Source organism: Psittacula echo (genome assembly GCF_963264785.1).
Source record: "Psittacula echo genome assembly, chromosome: 5".
Classification (NCBI taxonomy): domain Eukaryota; kingdom Metazoa; phylum Chordata; class Aves; order Psittaciformes; family Psittacidae; genus Psittacula; species Psittacula echo.
In genome coordinates, this window is record NC_137739.1 from 70,444,486 (window position 1) to 70,468,434 (window position 23,949).

At 47.6% G+C, this 23,949-nt stretch overlaps 2 protein-coding genes across 2 annotated transcripts; one reads left to right on the top strand and one right to left on the bottom strand.

Moving 5' to 3' along the window:
• Window positions 1-3,586: 3,586 nt before the first annotated feature.
• ZBTB1 (zinc finger and BTB domain containing 1) lies at window positions 3,587-17,247 on the bottom strand. Its single transcript, XM_080617136.1, has 2 exons — window positions 17,143-17,247; window positions 3,587-7,334 (listed from the first exon to the last, which is right to left on the bottom strand). Exon 2 carries the CDS (start codon window positions 7,312-7,314, stop codon window positions 5,179-5,181), a length of 2,136 nt encoding a protein of 711 aa, XP_080473262.1. The 5' UTR covers window positions 7,315-7,334; window positions 17,143-17,247; the 3' UTR covers window positions 3,587-5,178.
• A 4,230-nt stretch (window positions 17,248-21,477) lies between these two features.
• ZBTB25 (zinc finger and BTB domain containing 25) lies at window positions 21,478-23,949 on the top strand (the record flags this gene model as incomplete). The annotated part of the gene is made up of 2 exons (XM_080619219.1): window positions 21,478-21,650; window positions 22,812-23,949. The coding sequence occupies 2 exons, from the start codon at window positions 21,478-21,480 to the stop codon at window positions 23,947-23,949; spliced, it is 1,311 nt and encodes a 436-aa protein (XP_080475345.1).

The following is a 23,949-nucleotide window of genomic DNA, read 5'->3' on the forward strand; positions in this document are numbered from 1 at the left end:
ATTGTCCTGAGCTTTCACTATTAGTCCAGAAAGGAGATGACTGCCCCTCTTATCGCAAGACCCAGAGAAGTGCATGTTGTGAGTGGCGAGGGGCACGGAGCAGTAGGAAAGCGGGGGTCCAGCTGCCAAGTGTGTGAGCAGCACAGCTGCATCTGGGCCCACAGCTGGAGGGCACAAAGACCAAAGGAAGGTGGGAGCTAGTCCTGGTGTTTGGCTGGACAAGGGGCCCAGCTGGTTCCTGGCCTTGAGCCAAGCCAACTACATGAACCCAGTAGCATGCAATGCCACACAGTCTGTTTCAAGAAAGGTTAAGAAAGCTCCAGAGCATATTCGAGGGATGAACTGAACACGGGAGGGTTTCCAGTTCTTGTAAAGAGGGCAGATAGCATAGTTGTGTCTCATTTGTACGTAAGAGGCTGGGCTGCCTTTTCTCCTTATCAGGAAATAGGAGATGAATGCCAGAGTTCAACTTCCACAAGGATGCTTGGGGGAGACAGAGACCAAGTTAAGTTCAGGATGTGCTTTGAGTGCTGGCACAGCTGGTTTAAGCAAACGAGCCCTCTCCAGCCACTTATTTCTCCCCTCAAGTCACCCCTTCTATTGTGCTAGCACTAGATCTGACATAAAGCCGGAGAGGAAAGCACAGCGGGGAACTGGTCCAGCCAAAAAATAGCCCCACAGGGAATAAAAAAAGGCCCATTGTTTGATTCAGTTTGTTGTGAAGCTACCCAAATATTTGCTTTTGACAATGGAGAGGGTGGCACACAAGGGCTACGAGAGCTGAAACAAGGTGGGGAAGGAGTAAGGAGCTACCACGGCTCAAGGTGGCACTGCCTTCAGGAGCAAACTTACATCCTCACCAGCAGCTGAGATACTCATGATACTTTAGCACTAGGAAGTTAAAATACAACAGTGTAGTTACTTTTGTAACAATGTATTTTTAATATATGGGGCAGTACATTTTCTGTCTAGTGCTCTGAATAAAAAAGTATGCTGAACTTTTCTCCATTAACCTGTTAAATAGGTAAATCTCCTAATAAAAGCATAAATTTGTAGAATTCTGATATTTTAATCTATTCAAATCAAGATTTCTCCACAGACCTGTTGGCTACAAATATCATACACAAAGGGAAATACTCTTTGAACTCAAAAGTTACCAATAAGCATTTACGAATACATGTAAACATTTCCTCTGAAACTGAAAAAGAAGTTTAACAGCTTTTGTGGCATTTTGAAGCTCATTCCAGGTCTTCATGAATTCCCTCTTAACTTTCAGTAAACCCTGAAAGCTAAGAGCTAGGCTGGCTATTTACAAATTGTTTTCAAGGTTGCAGCCCACACCACTACCAGAGTTAGAAGAACAATAGAACATAAAGAGGTCCTCCAAAAATAAGAATAGATCACTTAAAAACGTAAGTCAGAACATCCAGCTGGTCCTTCTCTTTCTGGCTGTGCCTTGTGCAACGTGGTATGCTTACACCTCCACTCTCAAAGATCAAGGGCTTTTATGCTCTAACAGACCACATAGTGTAGTAAGGAGATGCAAAGGAACTATCCTATGATGACATAGTACAAATTTGTTAGAGGAAACACAAGTCTAAATGAAGTATTGTTTGCTGCCCTTCACTATCTTTCAAGTAACAGTAACATTTCTAAGATACTGTAACTGCAATTGTTTGGGTTGTTTTTTTTTTTTTTTCAGGGCTGCTTTTGCTCTGTCTGCACAGTAAGTAATGCTTATCATGGTAGGAGTGCTGAAACACAATCATTTCACTCTCCTGCAGATGTCCCATTCTGGGGAGAACACCCCTGTCCTCAAGAGTGAGCAGCCCCAGGCTGCCTCAGCACCCCCCCTTTTCCCCTTCACAACAGCCAAATTCCTTCTGTAACTCCAGGCCTTTTCTCCAACAGTCCCATGCTGTTCCCCCTCCATGCTTTTACACCTCACCATAAATACTCTCCCCGTCTATTTGCAAGCCAGGCCATCCTCTTCATGCCTTAATACCTTTGATTTGCTTTCCTATATTCCCCGTGATAATTTTTCAGGCTACTTTCTCTTTTTCTCTGCCTACATACAAGTAGATCCACTCTTAAGCTCCCTGAAGTGCAATTCATGCTCTTTCTGAGCCCTACAATGGACATGCATACACGTGAACTCCGAGGCACTCAGTTTTGTTTCACAAGAACAGGAAAAACAGTAATTCAAGTTCATTTGGAAAGGTTTAACAAGCTTTCTTTTGAAAGGCTACAACACAGCTTATAATTGAAAACAAAGGTATTCAAGGGTGTTTATAAAGTTAGATAGTACACATAAATACCATCATTCCCAGTTCATCCATCTAACTTCTGTAGTTGTCAGGTCTACTTACACTAGGAAGTCACTTCTTTCTGAAATGTTTTTGGGTCAAGTTCAGGCTAATACACTGTAAACAAGGGCTCCTCACCCTGAGCAGGAGTCTCCATAAATCACCCTTAGCCCCTCACTGTATTGAGGAACAATAGTTCACAGAGGTCACCTCCTCCTTTTCAATGAAGTCTTTAATTTAGTCTTTGCTGTGCCACCACAGCCCTTCCAGCATAGGAGCCGGCTGTACTTGGTGTGCAATCTGAGTGTGCAGTAGTGAGCTAATCATAGGGGCTGACAGCTCTCCCAGCCAGGCTGAGTCATTCTCACTCTGGTCTACAGGACGTTTCATCCGTTCCTTCAACTGCCCCCTCCATGCCACCTTTGGGATTTGCTTCCCATTGCATAGCTCTAATCCTGCCTCTCCAGACTTTGCCACTCCATCCCACTCAGGATCTCCTCACCCACTCAGCCTTCCCACTCCCCCAGTGCCACAAGAACCTTCTGCCAACTCCCCCAGCACCTCCCAGTTCTCCCTCACTTCCCTTGGCAGCATTTCCCAATCCAGACATAGCTGGTACCATAAGGGATAACATGCATGTCAGAGAACTGTCATGTGAGGTGTATTAGCCCCCTCTAAACTCTTCCACTACACCACTTGATTAACTAGTTCATCTTCAAGATGGTCATTATATTTAACTATTTTGTCTTTTTAAGATCTTACAGTCACCTTAACACTGATTCCATTGCTAAAAAGAATAAAAATACCCATCCCGCTTATTTGAATTCTTACACACTGAGTTTTAGTCTGGGTTGGGATGGGGAACGTAGAATAAATTCTGAGGGGGCAGCTCTGAATTAATTGAAATGCTGGAGTACATTCATGTCCATGGTCTTTTTGGCCCCAGGATTATTCAGGACTTGGTTGACTTCATCATCATACAAGAAAACACAGGACTGAGCAGTTAGGGCAAAACTAGCTAAAGGCCTGAACTGCACCTGAAACAGTCACCGCCCAGGGAGCCAGCTGCTGGCACAGGACTGAGGTCTGGCAGCAGGGTCCTTCTCCATCAGTGCAGAAACACACACATCTACCAACGAAGAGAAATTCAAATGCACGTTTAAAACTGAACAAATGCAAGGCGACTCATATCGATTTAAATAGTTACAATGGAGACTCCGAACTGTATTAATTTCTCTAACTAGCCTAACATTGCAGCTCAATACACATCGTAATCCGCTGCATAATCCCCAAGAAACAACAAGGGATCAAAACTCAACTCTGACAGTGACTAGACTCAAAGCCCCGGCTCCTATTCTCAACCCCACCACGGGCATGTGAGGTGACAGAATAGAGTATTTCAGTTAGAAGGGACCTATAACAATCATCTAGTCCAACTGCCTTAATTGGTGTTCTAAATTGCTTTCCTCCCTCTCTAGGAAATAGCATTACTGACCTCTCTGATAAAGTAAAATCTGCTGGGAGAAGTACTGCAAGGTTTTATTTTTTAATAGTTTTCTCCACCATTACAGATCAGGATCCTTTCCTCCCCGCATTAAAAATCACACACTTAAAAAACATTGAGACAGCTGGTGCCTAGGAGTCAAAGCCAGTCATTCTCTCAAAGGCCAAACTGCCTCACTGAACTGAGGTCAGCTGGTACTTAGTAGGATTTTTAAATTCAATTAAGAGACAACCTACACAGATGAGGGCTATACTGGAATCAGAAAGGAATCTTAAAATGCATAAAATGTCTTTACATTTATTAAGCAAACTCTGCAGTCTTGTTATATTCCTGTTGAAAACCAGAACATTCAGAATGTATCATGAAAACAAGAAACAAAAAGACTAAGGTTCACATGAGTCACACTCCCCCTTCCCCTCCCCGCCCAAGCAACAGGACTATCTTCACGCCCATCCATCCCACTTTTAACTTCCCAACACAATCAGCAAGGCACCATTTACAGCTAGGCTGAAAAAGAGAGTTCTCAATGCATACTGCCATTCTGCATTCCTAGCAATCCACCACAGCCACTCTTCCCTTGTACAGTAGGATAAGCAGGTTATATATACCCACACAGGTACAGATAGTAAAAGAAATGCCAACATCACTTGTACAGTTCTGCTAGGACTTCAAGTCTGGAAAACGACCACTCTGCTGGGAACTCCTCGGGTATCCCAACAGGCATTAACTCCCTTTCCCTTTGCATACACCAATTCAAATCTCCAAGGTTTAACTGAGCCTATGTGCTCTCACTCCTGGGATGCACCTTCCAACAAAGCCAAGAAGCAGAGGACCAGGACAGCCAGCTCTGCCCTTACAGTCAGAGAGCAAAGGATTATTTCTTTGCATCTTTTTATCATTTTGAAAATGAATTTGGGGATTATGAACAATTATGCTCTTGCACATTAATGGCTGTGATCTAAAATTTGCACATGAAGAAACAACACATGGAAATATTAAAGCACTCATCTTACGGAAATGGATCCGAGAACTGTTTAATAGCAGTCAGTGAAGGGGTAACATTGTGCTTTTAATCTACAGTTTAAAAATAATGATTTGTATATCTACTTAGTAAAACAATAAAATTAAGAACAGAAACTTATATTAGGAAACAGTGAAAATGTAATAATTAAACACATGATGCTTTTCAAAGCTATATACTTAATGAGCCTAAATAGACGCCTACGGTTAGGAGGGTCTTAAAAAAAATAATAAAAAAAGAGACCTATTTTCTTTTTTTTTTTTTTACTTTTTTTTTCTGTACTATACTGTATGCCTTGCTTTGGTGTTCTCTCTGCTGCCAACTTAATGCTTTAACAGTATTTATGCTTAGGTTCTTTTCAAATGCTTGGCATTATAGTGAGATCTCATATCTTTCCTCAAATTAAATTTTGCTCCACATACTCCACATGTATACAGATGAACATCCATGTGCTGCTCCAGTTGCTCGTTATTTGGGAATATCTGAAAGCAGACCTGGCATATAGTCTCTCCAGCTGATAAGTGAGATATCATATGCCGTACATGGTCATGTTTTCGGAAGTTTCCTTGATCACAAATGGAACAGACATACCTGGCCATGCCTTTGTGCATATCATTGTGGAGCCGCAACTGGCGCTCTCTTAAGAACTGCTTCCCACATGTCTGACAAACAAACTGTTTTTCCTTGGTATGAACGGTATAGTGTTCCCGCAAGTGGCAACGCTGATAAAATCCTTTCCCACAAAGATTGCAGAAATGCTTACGTCTGTGATCCCTCTCGTTCTCTTCCATCATGGAGTTCTTGAACAGATCTTGCTCCAGGCAGTTTGACATATGTTCAACCGCAAGGTTTTCAGTTTCAAAACGCTGACCGCAATTAGGGCATCGGAAAGGACAGGCTGAATGCTTGTATAACTGTTTTTTTTGAAGGCTGTTCATTGGGAAGTGACTGTCCCTGAAGTCCTCCAGCATCTCTGCAAACATCATGTCCCTTATTTCCGACTGCTCTTCAGGGTTTTCTTCTAAGTCCATTTTCTCCTCAGAATTTCTGATACCATTCATGGTCAGATCCTGGGGTTCTCCACATGTCTGCGCATGATCCTGTAACTGCTTGCCTTTGACCAGTATTTGACCACACTTGCCACAAGCACATATATTTTCTATGTGTTTGGATAAATAATGAGAGGACAAATCTTCCTCGGTGATTGTTAACCCACAAAGTTCACAGGGAGCGTTCTCCACGTCTTCCTGAACTGAAGGAGCCTTCCTGTTAAGGTGCCGCGGACTTTTCAAGCACTTTCTTTCATCCTCATCCATGGATAAACGGGGTTTTAAAGTCCTCCGAGCACTTCTCTTCTCTCTGATCTCTTCCTCAACATAGTACCTGTAAAGCGGCTCTTCCTGTTCATCATCTAGGTCATCATTGTCTGAGGACTCATTGCAGTCTTTATCTGTCACCTTAATAATATTAAAATCCTTCAGTTCATCACCAGGATTGTCCTCTGGTTCCATCTTGATAACAATCCTCTTCCTCTCAGAGGCTCTACTTCCTTCTTCACCTGATGTCTCGGAGGCAACCGTGCTGCTTTTTCTGCTTGTGACGTTTGACACAGGAGACGAAGAATCATCCGCTGCTTGGCTCGAGTCCCCCTTGTATTTTTCTGTTTGCGTAGAGATTACTTTAGAAGTAGAGTCCTTTTCATTAAAGTCAATTTTTTCAGTACTGTAGTACCTGGCACTTTGGTAGGAATGCCTGTTAGTGCACGTTAACACATGCTCATCCAGTAGCTTTTCACAGCTAAAACTAAACCCGCAGCTGTCGCAGGTGAAGCTTCTTCCAAAGCGGCGTGAGTGGGACACGCGCTCTTTTGTGTGAGAGAATTTGGACGTGGTGCTTTTTTTGCAGACATCAAACAGTTGTTCGGGGAAGCTGCTTAGCTGCAAAGCTTCCTCATCAGGCTCTTTGTTATGGGATGTATTTACTGTTGAACTTGGCGGCTCCATGCCCCACCTGTTTGCTTCGCTGCCATTTCTGCCAAGCGTGTCTTCATACATTCTCACGCCAAATATCATTTTGCTATTCTGGGTGCTAGAAGCAGAAGATGAACATTTTAAACCAGATGAGTCTGTATCCTGTATATCTTCTAGACATTCAGGTACATTATATAGCTGTAAATAGTTCATGGCCACTTTAAATTGCTCAAAATTGGTGGGGGCTGTCATAATTTTTCCTAAATACATGAACTGTAAAATAAGATCAAAGCATTCAGCGCTAATCTTCATGTTGCTTAGATTCAGCTGGGCTGTAGTGTGTTGATGGTTCATAAAAAACATCCTAAAATAGGAGCTGCACGCAGCAAGGACTGCTTTGTGTGCTTGAAAATAAATATCATCGATAGCAATACAGCAGTCGCACAGAAAGCCCCACTCTCTTTGGTTGTTTAGCTGCTGAAGGACATAGTTGCTGTGGCTGGTTCTTGCCATCTTGTACTTCAATTATAGCCCTGCATAAAGAAGAAGACATCTGTTAGATCACGAGCACAAAAACAAACCCTACTTAAACGGAAGGGGGGAACTGTCATCTTTTTCCTCTCTAGGTCCTCCTATTCTCACACTGTTTGTGGTTCCGCTTCCTGTCTGAGATCTTCGCTGGTAACTACTTGCAAATATTGATGCCAGTGAAAACATCCATAACTCCATGCTCTCACCACTCGACTTACAAGACTAGTAAACTAATAAACATCACCACCGCACATGTCAATCAGAGCAACACTGCTAAAATATAAATTAGGAATATATCTCAAAAGTCCTGCAGCCAAGATTTTCAGATATGAATTCTGAATGCAGAACTTCACAGGGCAGACTTGTGTAAGATGGCCCAAGGACAACACCTATACAAAGTAAGCTGACTCTTAAGAGTAAGCTTACCTTGTGAGGTAAATAACCACTCTTCAGTCTCATCTTACATTTTTCACCCGTCAGTCCAATGGGCATATGATACAACACATAGAACACATAGTTCGAGCCTGGCCATGAAACCAGGCCAGGCTCAAACCAGTCTCTCCCTCCCCATTAAAGGAACCTGGGAAGATACATCAGCAGAGCATTCACACAAGCTGCATCCACACAAGCTGCATCCACACAAGCTGCATCCACACGCTTTTGCTGTTCAGGGCAGCTCAGGGACAGTTTCAACCTTATCTGCAAAGCATCTTGCAAACCAGGAACTGCAAACTCAAAGGCATTCTCAGAAGTGCAGGGCAGTCCAGCTGTGGTGGCACATCCCACGTACAAGCCCGCTGCAGATGGTGACCAGGCTAGCTGCGTGACAACCACATGGACTGCACAGAGGCAGGAAGTGGTGCATGCTGTGCCTCCAACTGCTTTCAAAACCACTCGTTCAGAGTACTGTAATATAACCAAAACACGTAGATGGGAGACCAGACAAAGGAAAACTTCACAAAAGAGAACTGCAAAAGCTAGCATGGCAGAGGTGAGGCCACGGTGAAATGAAGCCTTGACAAAGACTAGAGGGAAAGTTCTACGAGTGCTGAGGGTTGCTGTAGGTGAAAGGGCTAATTTGTCCTCCAGAGAAAAGAAGAAGAAAAGATACTGATTTATGTTAACAAAAACATCCAGAAGAAATGTATTGTACAGGAGGTGTGCATTTGATTTACGGAAAATAAACTTCAAGTGCAGACATATCCAACAGCTAGTCACTACTTACTTTGGAAAACCTTCACCTACATACATAATTATACTAACTGCACACGGAGGGAAGAGAGAAACCAAAAGAGAGTATGAACAATGCCCTAACTGAAATGAAAAACCTAAAGCAGTAATGAGCATTCTTAACATTTTGCAAGGTTATTGCAAAGAATGCAAACAACTGTAAGAGATCTGTACAAGTAACGTATAGGCTAGCAAACAGCATACATTAAATGGCATTTTATGAGTCAATTTTTTCAACTGTCCAGAATTTAAACAAAATACACACACAAATGCTCCCTATTCTTTTTTCCCCTAACAGCTTACATCTCCTAGAGGCTGAGAAATGGGTGGAGAAATTAAATTCCACAATTAGTGTTGAATTTGCAAGTCATAGGTGTTGCCTGGCTTGTTTAGTAGCAAACCTAATGTTAAGTCACCGTTCTTCATTCCATGAAGGACTGCCATGGAAGAAACATGCTCAAGCTCTCAAGACAAGAACATTCTCACCCCACTTGGTAATATTCCCTGCTGACTACTCATATAGCACTACCTATGGATCACCACCAGCACAAGACCTTGTCTGGCAACAGGACCCTTATGATTTGGGTTGAACTGTAGTGAGACAATGAGCATCTGCATGGCAGCTGTGCTCATTGTCTCAACCCAATCCTCTCAACACCCAAAACTCAGGGCGAGCACCCTGCCAATAATAATTCTCTGACCAGTTTGGCCCAATGGTGTTCACTGCAGAAATACAACTCATGGCATGGAATGCATGTAATGGCTTTCTTATTGACTTGCACAAGGATGGCTTTCAAGGTAGGATAACCTCTGAAACAACTTCACACCTTTTCTACAGAAATTTATTATAGTCTAAGTCACTGGGCATTTTTGGGTGTTTCTGTGAAAACCAGCAAAGCTCTCAACACCAAGTAATAATAAAAGCGCACTTCATATTCTTCCACATGCTTTTTTTGGATTTGAGGCAATTCATTAGATGCTTACATGCAATTCAGTATACTGTATCAAGTATTAAGAACAGCAGCTACATAATAACAAAGAATTGACTTCAACTTCCACATTGTAAGAGTGAAAACCAAAAGAAAGTGAAAAGATGCAGTCTAAGGCACCACAGGCCTCTTGGCATGAACTGCCATCAAGACAAGCAAAGGCTCCGGATAGCTCGCTTTAATCTCCGCATCCTCATAAAGTGGCATTTTTATACAATTTTTTTTGCTCTACACTGAAAGTACTCCATCATGTCCTCCAATAGCAAAGCAGCAGTACAAGCAGCAAGGTTGGACCAAAAAGGTCACAAACTATGTGCACACCTGCAGACTGGGGCATTTCCAAATGGTGGGAACAATCTGGCAGCTACTGGAGTGACCCCATGCAAACTCATCAGAACTTTCCACGTTTCCTCCTTCTTTGAAAAAGGTGAAATACATTTTCCTTTTGGCAGGGGAACTCTTGCAGAGCCTTCAGCACATGTCCCAGTACGCAACAACGACCCACTGTCAATGCCCACCTCCTGCCACCGCTCTGGAAAAAGCCAGCTGGAGCATGAGGTCACTTGGCCAGGATAGCAAGGTGCTCAGATACCCAGGCTCTCCTGCGGTAGTACTACACATAGGTATTAAAATAGAGAGTGTTTGAAGTTATTTATGTTAATGAAAGCATTGGCATCCTCCCTCTGGATGCTGTATTAACCTGCTGGATGTAACTATATATTCACAGCTGCCAACACTTCCCACTATGAGAGCCTGTGCTGGGCTATTTAAAACTTCGACATATTTCAACCAGCAAAGGCAAAACTTCCCCTCAGAATTGTCTGCTTTGGACTGATTCATTCTTTTTTTTTTCCCTTCACAGAAAATTTCAGTCAAAATGGGTCCAAAAATGAGGCTAGGAAAAAACTTTCGTCTATTATTTCATTATTTCTTTTTCTTTTAAAAAAGTTTCTTTTCCAAAATCTTTGAAGGGAGACTTCATAGGGGAGAAAGTCCTATGACTTGGCTATGTTGTCATGATATAAAAATCTGCCTGAATCTGGCCAAGCTATAAGCTTGATAGGGAGAAGATAAAAATTATCAGTTTGTTCACACTTAAGACTTCGTTAGTTACTAAAGTTCCAGCTTACAGCCTCACTGAGAACACTCTTGCAGCTTCTCTGTACACAGGGGCCTGACTGAGCCATCCCACCCATGATGAAACCCTCCTTTTGCGCAGAGCTCTGCCATGGGTTTAAACTCCAAAACAGACTAGATACAAGGAATAAAGCTTTTATTATGAGAACCTGGCATAGGTTCTCCAGAGAGGTGGTAGATGCCTCATCCCTTACAGGCTAGACTGGACGGAGCTCTGAACAACCTGATCTAGTTCAAGATGTCCCTGCTCATTGCAGGCGAGTTGGATTAAATGGCCTTTAAAGGCTCATGCAAACCCAAACCACTCCATGATTCTATGTGTCACCTCCACAAAGTCACAGCAGGGCTTGCTGGAGATTGCTCTGTACCACAACTCACTGATGGGTTTTAGCATCCCTCCTGGTAGATGGATGGAGAATTCTAGAACAGTTTGGGTTGGAAAGGATCTTAAGATAATCTGGTTCCTACACCTTGCCATGGGCAGAGACATCTTCCACTAGAGCAGGTTGCTCAAAGCTCCTTCCAACCTGGCCTTGAACACTGCCAGGGATGGAGCATTCACAACTTCCTTGGGCAGCCTGTTCCAGTGCCTCACCACCCTAACAGTAAAGAACTTCCTCCTTATACCTAACCTGAACTCCCTCTGTTTTATTTTAAACCCACCACCCCTTGTCATATTGCTACAGTCCCTGACAAAAAAGCCCCTCTCTGGTATCCTTGTAGGCCCCCTTCAGATACTGGAAGGCTGCTCTGAGGTCTCCACACAGCCTTCTCTTCTCCAGCCTGAACAGCCCCACCTTTCTCAGCCTGTCTCCATACGGGAGGTGCTCCAGTCCCCTGATCATCCTCGTGGCCCTCCTCTGGACTTGTTCCAACAGCTTCATGTCCTCATGTTGGGGGCCCAGAGCTGAATGCAGTACTCCAGGTGGAGCCTCAGCACAGCAGAGTAGAGGCATCAGATCACCTCCCTCACCCTGCTGGCCACACTCCTCCTCATGCAACCAAGGACATAAAAAGCTCCACAGTGACAGACATGGCCTGCTCCTGCCACTACTCTGTCCCATTCCTTCCAGCCTGGTTCTGGCCCAGCTGAACTGCTGCAAAGTGGGAGCTCACCCTGCAGGCAAGAAGATGCATGGTTCTGGGTGATGAGAGCCAGACCCAGAAGAGGGCCTGGTGAAAATGCAGGGAGATTGGGAAATGTAAGAATGTGAGGGAAAGCCTATGTTAATGGGGAAGGCAGGGAGAAGCCCGCTGGGCCTCTGAGCAGAGTGCTGAGCTGAAAGGGGACAGCTCATTCAGCAAAGCACTCAGAGATGTGAAGCAAATGAGAGCAGAGGACAAAAAAGAGAATCTCACAGCAATGAACACTGCCTTGGAGAACAGCATCCCATCACCATCATTGCCAGAACAGGTCATTTCAACCTTTTTTTTAGTTGTCTGGCTTGCATTTTTTGGATGTCCAATTTACTCATACAGTGAAACACTATCAACATCAACTGAGGCCAATGGGAGCTATCCTCTGTATGTATTAATCACCAAGTATCTTGGAAAATTAAAGCTTTACACAGGCAAGTTTGTCAGTCCAAAATTTGCAAGTATTTTTGACCTTCTCTTCTATTTCAAAAACAGGAGAGATACCAGCCACTTGCCCAATCGACTAGCACACTGCCTTTGTGAAGCACCCAAATACTGTAGTCACAAATGACCCACATCCACAAGGAACACAAGTAACTCCATCTTCATCAGTGACCAATTTGTGCACTGAATACAGCAATGGGCTGCAGTGTAAGCAACAGTGAACACTGCGGAGGTGTTCTGAAAAGATCATCTAGAAAAGCATCTGATATGAAAAGTGAAAATATTTGAGTCAGGTATGATTACTCTGATTTTCAAATTTAAAGTCTCTATAGGCATTTTATTTTCCTAATAAATGTTTATTTTTCACACTGACACACTTTGATTCAAGCTGTCTGTCTGCTACCAGGTATTTTCTTTTGAGTCAGTTCTCAGATACTACTACTATTCAGATGTTACCATGAACAAGGTTATATGCACTATTACACTAACTAAACATGCTGTTTAGAAGTCTGCTAACAAGAAAGAACAGGTATTTACTACAGCCCCATGTGGGGTTTTTTTTCTCATTTCCTCACACTCAAATTTTTCTGAGATGTTTTAAAACTAAATAAGCAAAGAAGTCCTAAAGCAAAGAACTGGTGAAATTCTTTTGCTAACTTTGCTGTCTTTAAAAAGGACATACCACACGGTTCAGAACTTAGGAGTCTTTCGGCTCCTAAAATTAGTAAGCGGTTTTCAAAACCCAGCATTTCCACTGCTGAGCCGGCAAAACGGAGCACTTACACACTCAGTTACTGGCTGCTTTTCTTTGGTAACCAACAGCAGGCTGAACAAAAGTATAATACATGAGTGGAGAATTTGGTGCTAATAGAAAATGAGACTGGAAAACCTCAAGAAAACAACGCCCAGTTATCCAAAGACACAAGCACACAGGCACCAGAAAGCAAATTCCCCACTTCAGTCTGATACCATATATCCCACGTGGCACAGGTTCCAAAGAACTGTTCTCCCTAAAGAGTTAATTTGCCTTTGTGGGTCAGACCCACCACAGAGCCTGGATTCCTAAACAACAGCACCCAGATGCTCAAGAGAAGACTGTACACAACATGTCTAAATTCTCCATGTGATGCCTCAGAAGCTTAGGTGTTCATCTAGTGCACTGACCATGGAGCTGTTGGCAGGCTCAAAGTTTAACTGGACATACTTAACAGGAAGCCACCGAGTACTGTGTAGTCTAAGGCGGCGCCTCAGTTTACACTAATGTTGCAGAAACAGCAAAGACCTTGGGGCCAGGTGACCACCTCAACAGCAGGAATGGGCAAGATGCAGTTTGCATTGCAAGTGTAGCCTTGATCATGAATTAAAACAATTATGGGAATTCCATGTACTGCCAGGGAAAATCTAATTAAGCTCCATTATTCAGGCTACAAAGGACTGAATGTGTAATTTATCCTCCTCCCATAGTCCTTCCAATCCGCTGCCTTCAAGCGTGCTAGTTGTGAAGCCATTTCCAATGAAGTAGATACTCATCTTCAGACACATCCTCATGGCTGAATTAACTCATTTTAAACAGACTTGTGGCCAACATATAGAAACAAGTTTCAGCTGACACTCAGGCTACTGAATCGGGGAAAGGTAAGATGCTCCAAAGACCTGAACCACGAGCTGTCGGAGCCACTCGATCCCCAACTCAACAGGCAGTTCTCTGCTTATTCCGCATCCATGTCCACAAATGGGAAACAGCTATCAAAATTTAGCAAGTTATTAATTAAAAAATTTAGCCATCAAAGTTTAGCAAGTTTCTCAGTTGCTAATTGAGAATTAAGATGTATTGCACGCTCTTAGGTAAGAACACTCCTCTAAAGAAAAGGAATAAGGTGTCAGAAAACCCCTGGTGAATAAATTAGGAAATTAGAGTTTGCACTAAAGCCCGATCTCAAAAAACTTTAGATCAGATCTATGGAGTACAAGTACCAGAGAGAGCTTGCGCAGCCTTTTAAGCTAACTTGATAGCCACAGAGTATTACTCTAGAAAGTCACAATTACCTTTTATCTGACACTTTTACAGTCGTAAAAAGTTGTCAGGCAACAAGGTAATGATATGTTTCAAAGAAACAATGAGTGGGGAAAAAATTATGACACCCCATTTATGCCTCATAGCAGAAAGACAAGCCTTTTTATCCACACTCTTTCAAGAGCTTTCAAGAGGCATCTTGGTGGTTTAGCCATCTCCAGCGACCCTCAAATGAAGATATATGTACCTTCCAGGAAAGCATCCCTGGTTACATACAAGTTGCACTTGGGCGTAATAGCTTGCTGGATGCATATGAATGAAGCACAGTAACTTCTGATACACAGGTCCAGCTACAGATTTCGTTGGCTCTTTCTGGTCTTAAATGCTTCACATTTTACCTGCAGCACATAAAAAAGATAAAACCACTAAAGTCTCCATCCAATGAAACAACTTTAATATGGGGGAAAAAAAGCAACAGCCAGCTAATTGTAGAGAGTTTTGCAGTGGCACAACATGCATGAAGAAAAATTTACAAGACAAATCTGAGGATATAGATGGTCTTCATGCAGATTACGTCAGCTATTGTGCCCACACGCTGGGTCTGCAGCAGAACTCTCCGGGCAGTGGTGTATACTGTGCCCAAGCAGAGAGCCGGCAGGATAACCCAACCTCTGGGAACCACTGGTCAAACTGAAAAATGCACACATGGCTTCTCACGCTACATGCGTGCGCGGTCTGGAAAGACTCTAGTGAGAGGTCCAGCTGTAACAACTAAGGGAAAGGACACTGGAATTTTTATCAGGAAACTTTCATTATCTCAATTCTGAACAGCTATTTTGTTTCCCTACAGAAGGTAAGTAACTACTAAGGCTTTGTGCATCCTGGACTTTCAGGGCTCTCCACTGTCAGCAATAGTGGAAATCTGTGAAAGAAGCAATTAACACATTCAAGTAAGAAAGCATCTAAAAACCCAAATCACTGGTTGGTATGAGCACTCAATGTAACTGCTGCAAATTCCTGTGCCAGTGACATCGGTTGAACATGATGAAGACAAGACTTGTGCAAGCAGAGCTGAAGCATCTGCAATCTTATTCCACACAAAATGTTCCAGCTACGAGGAAGAAGGGGCTTCTATTACTTCTCCCAGCTTCCCACGCTGCACCAACCCATGTCTTCATTACCAACATCCTCCCGCAGCAGTCTGTGAACACACACCCACCCCTGGTGCCTGCTGGTTCACTGCTACCTCGAACAGCAGCAGAGTGCAACTAATACGACTTGTTCCTCCTCAGGTTTTCTGGCCAGTCACGGAAAAATCTCTCCATGATCTTGTCAACTTGCTGTGCTGCTGCTAAGAAAATCTTTGCCAGCGCTGCAACCGTTCGTGTTTGGCCAGCTTTCCCCATGGCCAGATGGTCTTAACACCTCTCCCCCGCTCACCATGAAAGCTTAAGTTGTAATTTGGTAAAAATGAGAAGCCCACATACCCCCTGCTCACGGCTGCTGTGTGGGTTTTTCCAAGAGCTGTAATGAGGAATGTTAAACAAACACCTTTAATTAAAGGAATGTTTGTTTAATGTAATTAAATGCCTAAGGAACACCACACTGTTGCAACCCCGGATAGATCTGCAGTATGTGCTTGCAATACTCTAGTGCAAGGAAAATAATGCAAGCAAATGACATAAGCCGGCAGTAAATACCAAATATTACACAGCATCCAACACATGCTATCAGTTTACCAATGCCTACGTGTCAAGAGGAACCAGCACTCATCTACCAGCTGACAAATAGGCCTAACTTGAGAGTCTGAGTTAGAAAAAAATCCTGAAAAATGTAAAAGAATAAAACCCCGGCCCCAAACCCCAGCGTTTTCAGTCCCCTCTACTCCTTTTGCTACCTTTCTATCCTTTGAGGAACGAGATTTGCGACACTGCTCCCAGAGCAACACAAGACTTGTTTTTATGTGACAAAACTATTCCCTTTCCAGCCGCCTCCAAGGCGATCCTGGGCACTGCCAGCCCCGAGTGAAACCCAAGTCTGCTGCCTGGCAGGGTGGAGCATTCCCTCCAGGCTGCAGCTTCACTCAGTTCTTCGTTCAACTACTGCAACTCGCCCGAAGTTTTGTTTTGTTTTCAGAACAGAGGGAGCAGGGCCCGGACCCGCTGGCCTGCCGCCGGGGGGACAGGGCTCGGCGGCGATAACGGCACTGGGGATGTTTAACGTGACTCCTAGTCCCGCAGGGAGCCGGGCAGCGCCGTGCCCTTCCTGGCCCCGCGCCTCCGCACCTCCCTAGGCCGCTTCTCTTTTCTCAGCGGGGCTCCCCGCCGAGAGCCCCGGCATCCCCCCGCCCGCTTCCGCCGGGCCCCGCCGCCGGGCGCCGCGCCCGCGCCCCCTTCCTCCCTCCGCCACCCCGCAGGTGGAGCGCGCCCGCCCGGCTCCGCGCAACGCGGGACAACCGCGCCGGACCCGCCACCGAGGCGCCGCCACCGCTCGGCCCCCGCGCAGCCCGGGCGGCGCCGTGCTGTACCGCGTCGTACCATTCTGTGCCGTGCCGTACCGTACCGTACCGTGCCGTGCCGTGCCGTGTCGCGCCGTGGCAGGCCGCCTGGCGCAAGGTCACGGCGGCGGCCGCTCGCCAGGGACCGGCCGCGGCTGGAAAGCCCCTACCTGGCAGCGCCGCTCCCCCCGCGCCACTATGGCGGGCCATGCCGGGCCATGCCGCGGCAGGCGCCGCTCGGCACTTCCCACCTCCCGCCGCCGGCGGAGCTGCGGCCGCCGCGCCGCCTCCTGCCTCCCCCCTCCCCAGCGCCCGGTGGCGGCCCCCGGACACGGCGCGGAGGGGCGCGCAGCCCCGCTTACCCGCGGCGCGGGGAGGCGGCGGCCACCGAAGGGGAACTGCCCGCGCCGCTCCCGCCGCTGCTGCTTTTGCTGTTGCCGCCGCGGCTGCAACAAAGGACTTCCGCCCCGCCGCGCCTGCTGCTGCCGCAGCGCCGGCTCCGCTGCGACCGCACGGAGCCGGACCCCTCCCCTCGGCGGCCGGCGGCTCCCGGCCCCGCCGCTGCCAGCGCTGCTGCGCCGCCGCCAATGCCCGGGCCCGGCGGGCGGCTCCCTGCCGCGCTCCCCTCTCCTCCCATGCCGCCGGGGAGGCGGCGGTGCCGGCGCGGAGCGGCCCGGGCTAGCGCTGGCGGCGCCCCCTCCCCATGTGCCACAAGCCCGGCCCTCTGCCGCCTCTCCCCCCTCCCTCGGCCGGCGAAGCCATTCGGAGAGATCTGGAGCGAGGCATCGTCTGCTGGCGGGCGCCCGGCAGGGACCCCTCGCCGCCGGGCGGTCCCGTCCCGCTCCCGGGTGGGAGCCCGCCCCCTCCCCGCGCGCCGGGGCTCGCCCCACGGGACAGGGTGTCCTCTCCTCTTCCTCAAGCCAGCCCCGACTGGCGGTAACGGGGAAGTCTCGGTTACCCACGTGGACGTCCAACGTTTCAGTCGTGTACCCGCAGTCTCAAGGCCTCCTGCGCGCTACAGCTTCGTTGCAAGTTGCAAGAAAAACAACTGCAAGTTGCATGAGAAAGTGTTTCCTTTTTGCTGCAATTTTCACTTGTCAGTATCACTGCCTTCCCTCGTCGAGTTCTAAAGTGATGCAGGGAGCACAGGGGTTGACATGATCCCTGCCACACATCCCGAGGACAGCACTTTTGAGGTTTTTTCCATCTTTCTAGGTGCTTTCCCAGGCCCTCTTCCCATCACTCTCCAGACCTCTCTTGCCTTAACAGCATCCAGCTCCTCTCATACTGGCTCGTACGAGCAAATGGGATTTCCCGAAGCTGCGGGCGGCCCCTCTGCTACCTGCCACAGGACTGCGAGAGATCACAAGCCAGGTCAGGCTTTCCCCCTGTCTTGCCACTTGACTTTCCCGCCCCCAAAGTGACATCTGTCATTCAGCGCAAGCATCGGAAGTGTTTCATCTGCACAGCTCCTTCATTCAGATCCGGTTTCTAGAGGTATCATCATTTTCATGTTTGCTGCAGCTATCCAAGATCCCTCTTAGCTTCTGACAAGTGGAAGAGGAAAATTTAATTGTAGCAAAGTTAAAAATATTTGATTAAAATTTTTAAAATTACAAAAGTAACTAAAAAGCAACAAAATAATATGTCACAATGTGAAAATGAACCAGCATCAATCCCTGCTTCAGTGATTGCCAAGGTTTTCCTGAAGCATTCCTCCATCGTGCAAAAAAAAGCAGGATAAACCCAACTAACATAATCCCAGTTTCCAAATGGGACATCACCCCGTCCTCCTGGGTCCGTCTGGGCATTTTTTTAACCCCTACAAAATAAAAGTGGAGCTTTCAAAATGTGTCTAAAAAAAATCCCCTGATTTTTCCCCCTCACCCCACTCCTGCTGTGGCTCCAGGGTGTGATGCCTGTAGCAGTGCTGAGGGAAAAAACCTCTGCGGCTGTAAGGCATCAGCCCCCACAAAAGGTGGAAGGACCCCCGTGGCTCAACTCCTTTGTAGGTTTTCCTGGTTTATAGGAAGTTAAATAAATGGCCTCCCTAAGCCACGGCTGTGGTTTTCAAAATCACACGGAGAAGTTGTTTTTCTCATGGTTCAAGGGTCTTTTTCTTTTCAGCTCCTTACACGTCTCGGCGGAGCGGAATCCAAGAGTGCCCATGTGGGGCTGGAGCAGCCTCTCACTCTGTCCCAGCCCTTCCACATGCATCACACCAGAAGCTTCTGCCACCACCGAGGCACAAAGCAGCCCCCTTTTCACAGTCTCCATTCCCTCAGTGCTCCTCACCACACTTCTCTTCCCTATTATTTTCTGGCCACAGAGGAGGAGCAAGCAGAAGCACTCAAAGGCAGCAGTGATTACATCCCGCTCTCTTTTTTGACCTACTTGCATAGGCATATGATATCAACACCTGTGTTTTACACTGAAACGCCAAAATCCATTTCTCATCATAGCTTCAATCTTTTTGGCTCCAGTTCCTCTGAAGCTCTTCAAAGTCCTCTTTGGACCAGAGTCAACCTAAATAAACATGTGAATTGTTAATCATTTAAATAAATAACATGCCATCTGCAAATAGCAACTCACTCTGTACGCAGGTTAATATGTTAAATAACCCAGGACAGAACACAAAACCTTGAGCCACCTCCTGCCAACCTTTTCAGTGAAGGAAAGCAGCTACTGATACCTGTAGGAGCAGCAGGATCACAGCTTCACCACCCCTCAATCTGCTGCTGTGCAAACACAGGAGGGAACGACTGTCCCTGAGCCTTGTGAGCTTTTTATTTAAAATAGACAAACCATAGAGCAATGGAAAAGAGAAAGCTCTACTGGGCAGGGGGATAAGCAGCAAATACTGCATGGAGGTAAATGCCTCAGAGCCTGTGCCCCATCTTCTCTTGGCCCATCTCCATCCCCCACCCAAGCTCGGCCCACCTTGAGATGCCACTGGAAACAGCCCCAGAAGCATCTGGATTTGAAGGAGCAGGAGCATTATCTGCCCTAAAGCCTCAGACACAGGCCAATTAAAAAAAATGGCAATTATGGACATGCAATAAGAGAATGAACTGCAAAGTATCACATGCTGAGAGAAAATCAAGAGGGATGATCCAAAGCATGGCATGTCTTGTGCAGAACCCCAAGCCAGGTGACATGGCACCAAGGAGGGCATGGTAAATCTCTGAAACTGCACCAGTAACAGCGGAAGCACATCAAGAACAGCTTCCATTCCCTTTTCCATCCCAAAGACAACCCGCTGACAACAAGGGTTGCAGGGACTGGCATTTTAAACGGGTTCAGAGAGCAACTGGATGAAACTCATGGGAAAAACGCCTCAAAGACAGGATTGAGGACCAGACCAAAGGTGCTCATAGAGGCGGGAGGTCTGAGAGTGGGTGGCACTGCCTGTCTGCACCCTGGCCACTGCCAGGCCCTGGGGCACCCAGCTGCACCCAACCCAGCGTGGCTGCTCTCACCCAGCATAACCCTGGGTTAAAAATTAGGAAGAGACCGGGGGGGGGCGGCCGAGAAACGGTGCGCCTACAGGATCCACCGGTGGTTAAAGAAAGCTCTTAGGCCGCAGACGGTGGTGAAGAAACAGATCGTATCTTCGGTCCATTTTCCTGTGCAGGCAGACCGGGGCGGCGCCTGTTACACACGGGTTTTTCTGTTTAAAAAATGGCAGAAAAAACCCCAATCCTCAACCAAAACCCTAGCACAACAAAACGCACATAACACTTGGCAGGCGATACCTCTCATGGGGGGATTGAAGACCCGGCCCACGACGAGGTCACTGGAGGCAGAAAACAACCGCCCCCAAAGTCCCTCCCTCCCTCACTCGGGGGCTGCGGGCGCGGTGACCGCCGCCGGCAGCCGCGCAGCGCCGCGCCTACGCCCGCGCAGCAGCCGCGCACGGGCCGGAGCTCACTTTTTCCTGCCGCAGCGGCGCGGCGGGGGCAGACCCGGCCCAGCGCCGGCGGCGGCGGCAGGAAGCGGGGGGGGCAGTGCCCACCCCATCCGCCGGGCAGGCAGCGGCGGCGCGCCGGGCTCAGCGCTGCGCTTCCGCGCGGGTAAGCGGCTGCGCGGGCGCGGGGAGCCGCGGGGGACCGGGCCCCAGGGCAGGGCAGGGCGCTGGTTCCGCTCCCCCGCCGCCTGCCCACACACAGTAGTTTTGGGCTGAACAATAGCAAATATCAGCATTTCTTGTCAAAGGGCCGCGGGCGGGGCCGGCTCAACCCGGCACAATGGGGCTTTGTCGGGTTCCGCCGCTAGCCCCGCGCCTCCTACGCCCCCTGCGCCGCCCCGCGGCCGGGGCCTAGTGATGGCGAGCGCCGTGAGCTGTGCGGCACCGATCGCGATCGAGGGGCAGAGCGAAAACGCGAGCGAGGTTTAAAGTTAGTGCCGACACACCACGGAGCGTAGTTAACGTGTAGGAGAAACAGCTCTGCCTGTAGCTCACGTGGGAAAATCTCGGGTAGGGTTTGGGCGCATTTAATGCGGGCCTGCGCACCGGCGGTGGTATCGTAGGAGAAATTACTAGATTGGGGTGCAGGGACCGGCTGGAGCGGGGAAGGGGCTCTGCGAGGGCGCCCAGCTCGTTTCAGTGGTGAGAAACCCACATTGGAGCCTTCGTGAGCTGTGCGATTGCTTCATGAGATGAACAAACGCCTTGTGCTCTTGCTCTCAGGCTCGCCATGGATGCGACCGGCCACAGCGTCCTCCTCCTCCAGCAGCTGAACATGCAGCGGGAGTTTGGCTTTCTGTGTGACTGCACAGTTGCCATTGGAGATGTTTACTTCAAAGCCCACAGAGCGGTGCTCGCTGCTTTTTCAAACTATTTTAAGATGATATTTATCCATCAGACGAGGTAAGGACACTCAGCTCTCCTACCTTTTAAGTACTCTGCCCAGCTTCACACATTTTCCACTTTCTAAAGGTATTAAAGTCTAAAGTGGGGATTTTAGGTGCCCTAAGATTATTTTCCTAACCCAGCACACGCCTTGGCTCTAAACACTCCCAGTCCAGAATGTGCTGTCATTTAAAACCACCCTCTTAGTCTGCATATGCCAATATCAGGTCCCACATTTTGGATATGAGACATTTGTGTGATGGGAGAAAATAAACATGTAAGTACCACAGTCCTCCTGCAGTGAGTACCTCACAGATTTGTAATCTAGGAGTTTCCAGGTACCTCCCGCCCATACACAGTACATCCATTACCTTGCACTAGATTGCAGGCAAGTTTGCTGGGTGGGACTGTCCCTTCTGGCAGGATCCACAGGCTTGAAGCAGTGGAGAAGCCATAGCCTTTATCACAGTTCTGCACCTGAGACTTTTGCAGATAAGGGCTGAGACAGATCATAAACTTCAGGCTGCTGTTCAGGTGCTTCACCCAACTGGCTCAGGAGCGGTTCTGCAGGTATAACAACAGTGGTGCCAAGGTCTAATCTCATCTCTGATCTTGACCTTGCTGCTTGTAATCGACTTGTCCATTCCCCTTACTTTTTGAGGGTCATGGCCCCCAGCACCTTTGCAAGATAATCATTAGGTATAGGCCATGTAGACCTTCGTCTGGAAGTGAGAAGATCAATTAACTTCCTTTCCGCTAGATGTTGTTTACTGACACTTAAATGCAAAGCTCATAAAGATTATACAGTAGCAGCAGCTGAATTTATTACTTACACACAAATATTCTTTGCCTTCTGTTACTGGAGCAGGACACACTGGTGATGCATAGCTTGCATGCCCTCGCTGCAGTGCCGCGTGGCAGCAATTGGCTGTGCATGCGTGTAATGGGAAAACTGGGAGCTGGCCACTCTCAGAATCCCTGGACACGGGTGTGCACATGGCTTTTATAATAGGGATAAATACATGCTCAGTGACTTTGCTGTGCAAGCAGAGCACTTCTGCTTGTCTTGGCAGGGAGTGTTGCTCTAACAGCAAATGACAGTGCAAATGGACAGGCAGGTAATGGATCAGGACTGTAACTTGGAGCCCTGTATGTACGTAATCATTTGTCTTGTTTCAGTGAATGCATAAAGATTCAGCCTACAGACATCCAGCCTGACATATTTAGTTACTTGTTGCATATTATGTACACCGGGAAAGGGCCGAAGCAGACTGTCAGCAAGAGCCGACTGGAGGAGGGCATCCGCTTCCTCCATGCAGACCACCTCTCCCATATCGCAATTGAGATGAACCAAGTGTTATCCCCAGAGCTGGCGCAGTCTTCAAACTTGTATGGGATCCAGATCTCAACCACACACAAACCAGCAAAGGAACGCCTGGGAACGAAGGAGAGCCTGCCCAAGGCGGGCAGCAGGCCTGCTACCCAAGGTGATCACCCCCAGCTGCAGCTCTCCCTGGCTATTGGCCTGGATGACAGCTCCCTGGACCAGCAGGTTGCTTGCCCCTCTGCTCAGCCTGCTGCTGTCACTAAGCCAGGAGAAGAGCATCCGAAGCTCTTGGTCTCCATAAAACAGGAGAGGTGCGACTCAGAGCCTGTGGTGTCCCAGAGCTGCACCCCTCCTTCTCCAGAGGTAGCGAGCCCCATCTTTGCTAAGGCCAGCCTCAAGGTGCACTTGTGTCACTACTGCGGGGAGCGTTTCAGCTCCCGGGGGGGGCTGCGGCAGCACTTGCACACCCATGTCTCGGGCTCACTGCCATTTGGTGTGCCAGCCTCCATCCTCGAGAGCAGCGACCTGGGAGAGGTGCAGCCTTTGGCTGAGGACAGGGAGGCTGGGGATGGCCACCAGCTCAGGACTTTCCTCCTGAAGGAGGGTGAGCATCAGCTGGAGCATCCGAGCTGCAGCGACCTGGAGCCTCTGCAGATCAGCCAGCTCTCGCTCATCTCCAAGGACCATGAACCAGTGGAGTTGAACTGTAATTTTTCTTTCTCAAGAAAGAGAAAAATCAGTTGCACTGTTTGCGGCCGCACGTTTTTTCGGAAGAGCCAGCTGCTCGAGCACATGTACACACACAGAGGGAAACAGCACAAATATGGCCACTGCCAGCGGCTGGAGAGCCCTGCAACCCCCAGGCTTCATCCTTACCGTGACAGTGAGAGCATAGGCAAGAGCTCCAGTTTACCTCAAGACCACTTAGATGAATGTATACTGGAGTCAAATCTCATCCAAGAGAGCGTTGATACAATCCTGGTAGAGTAG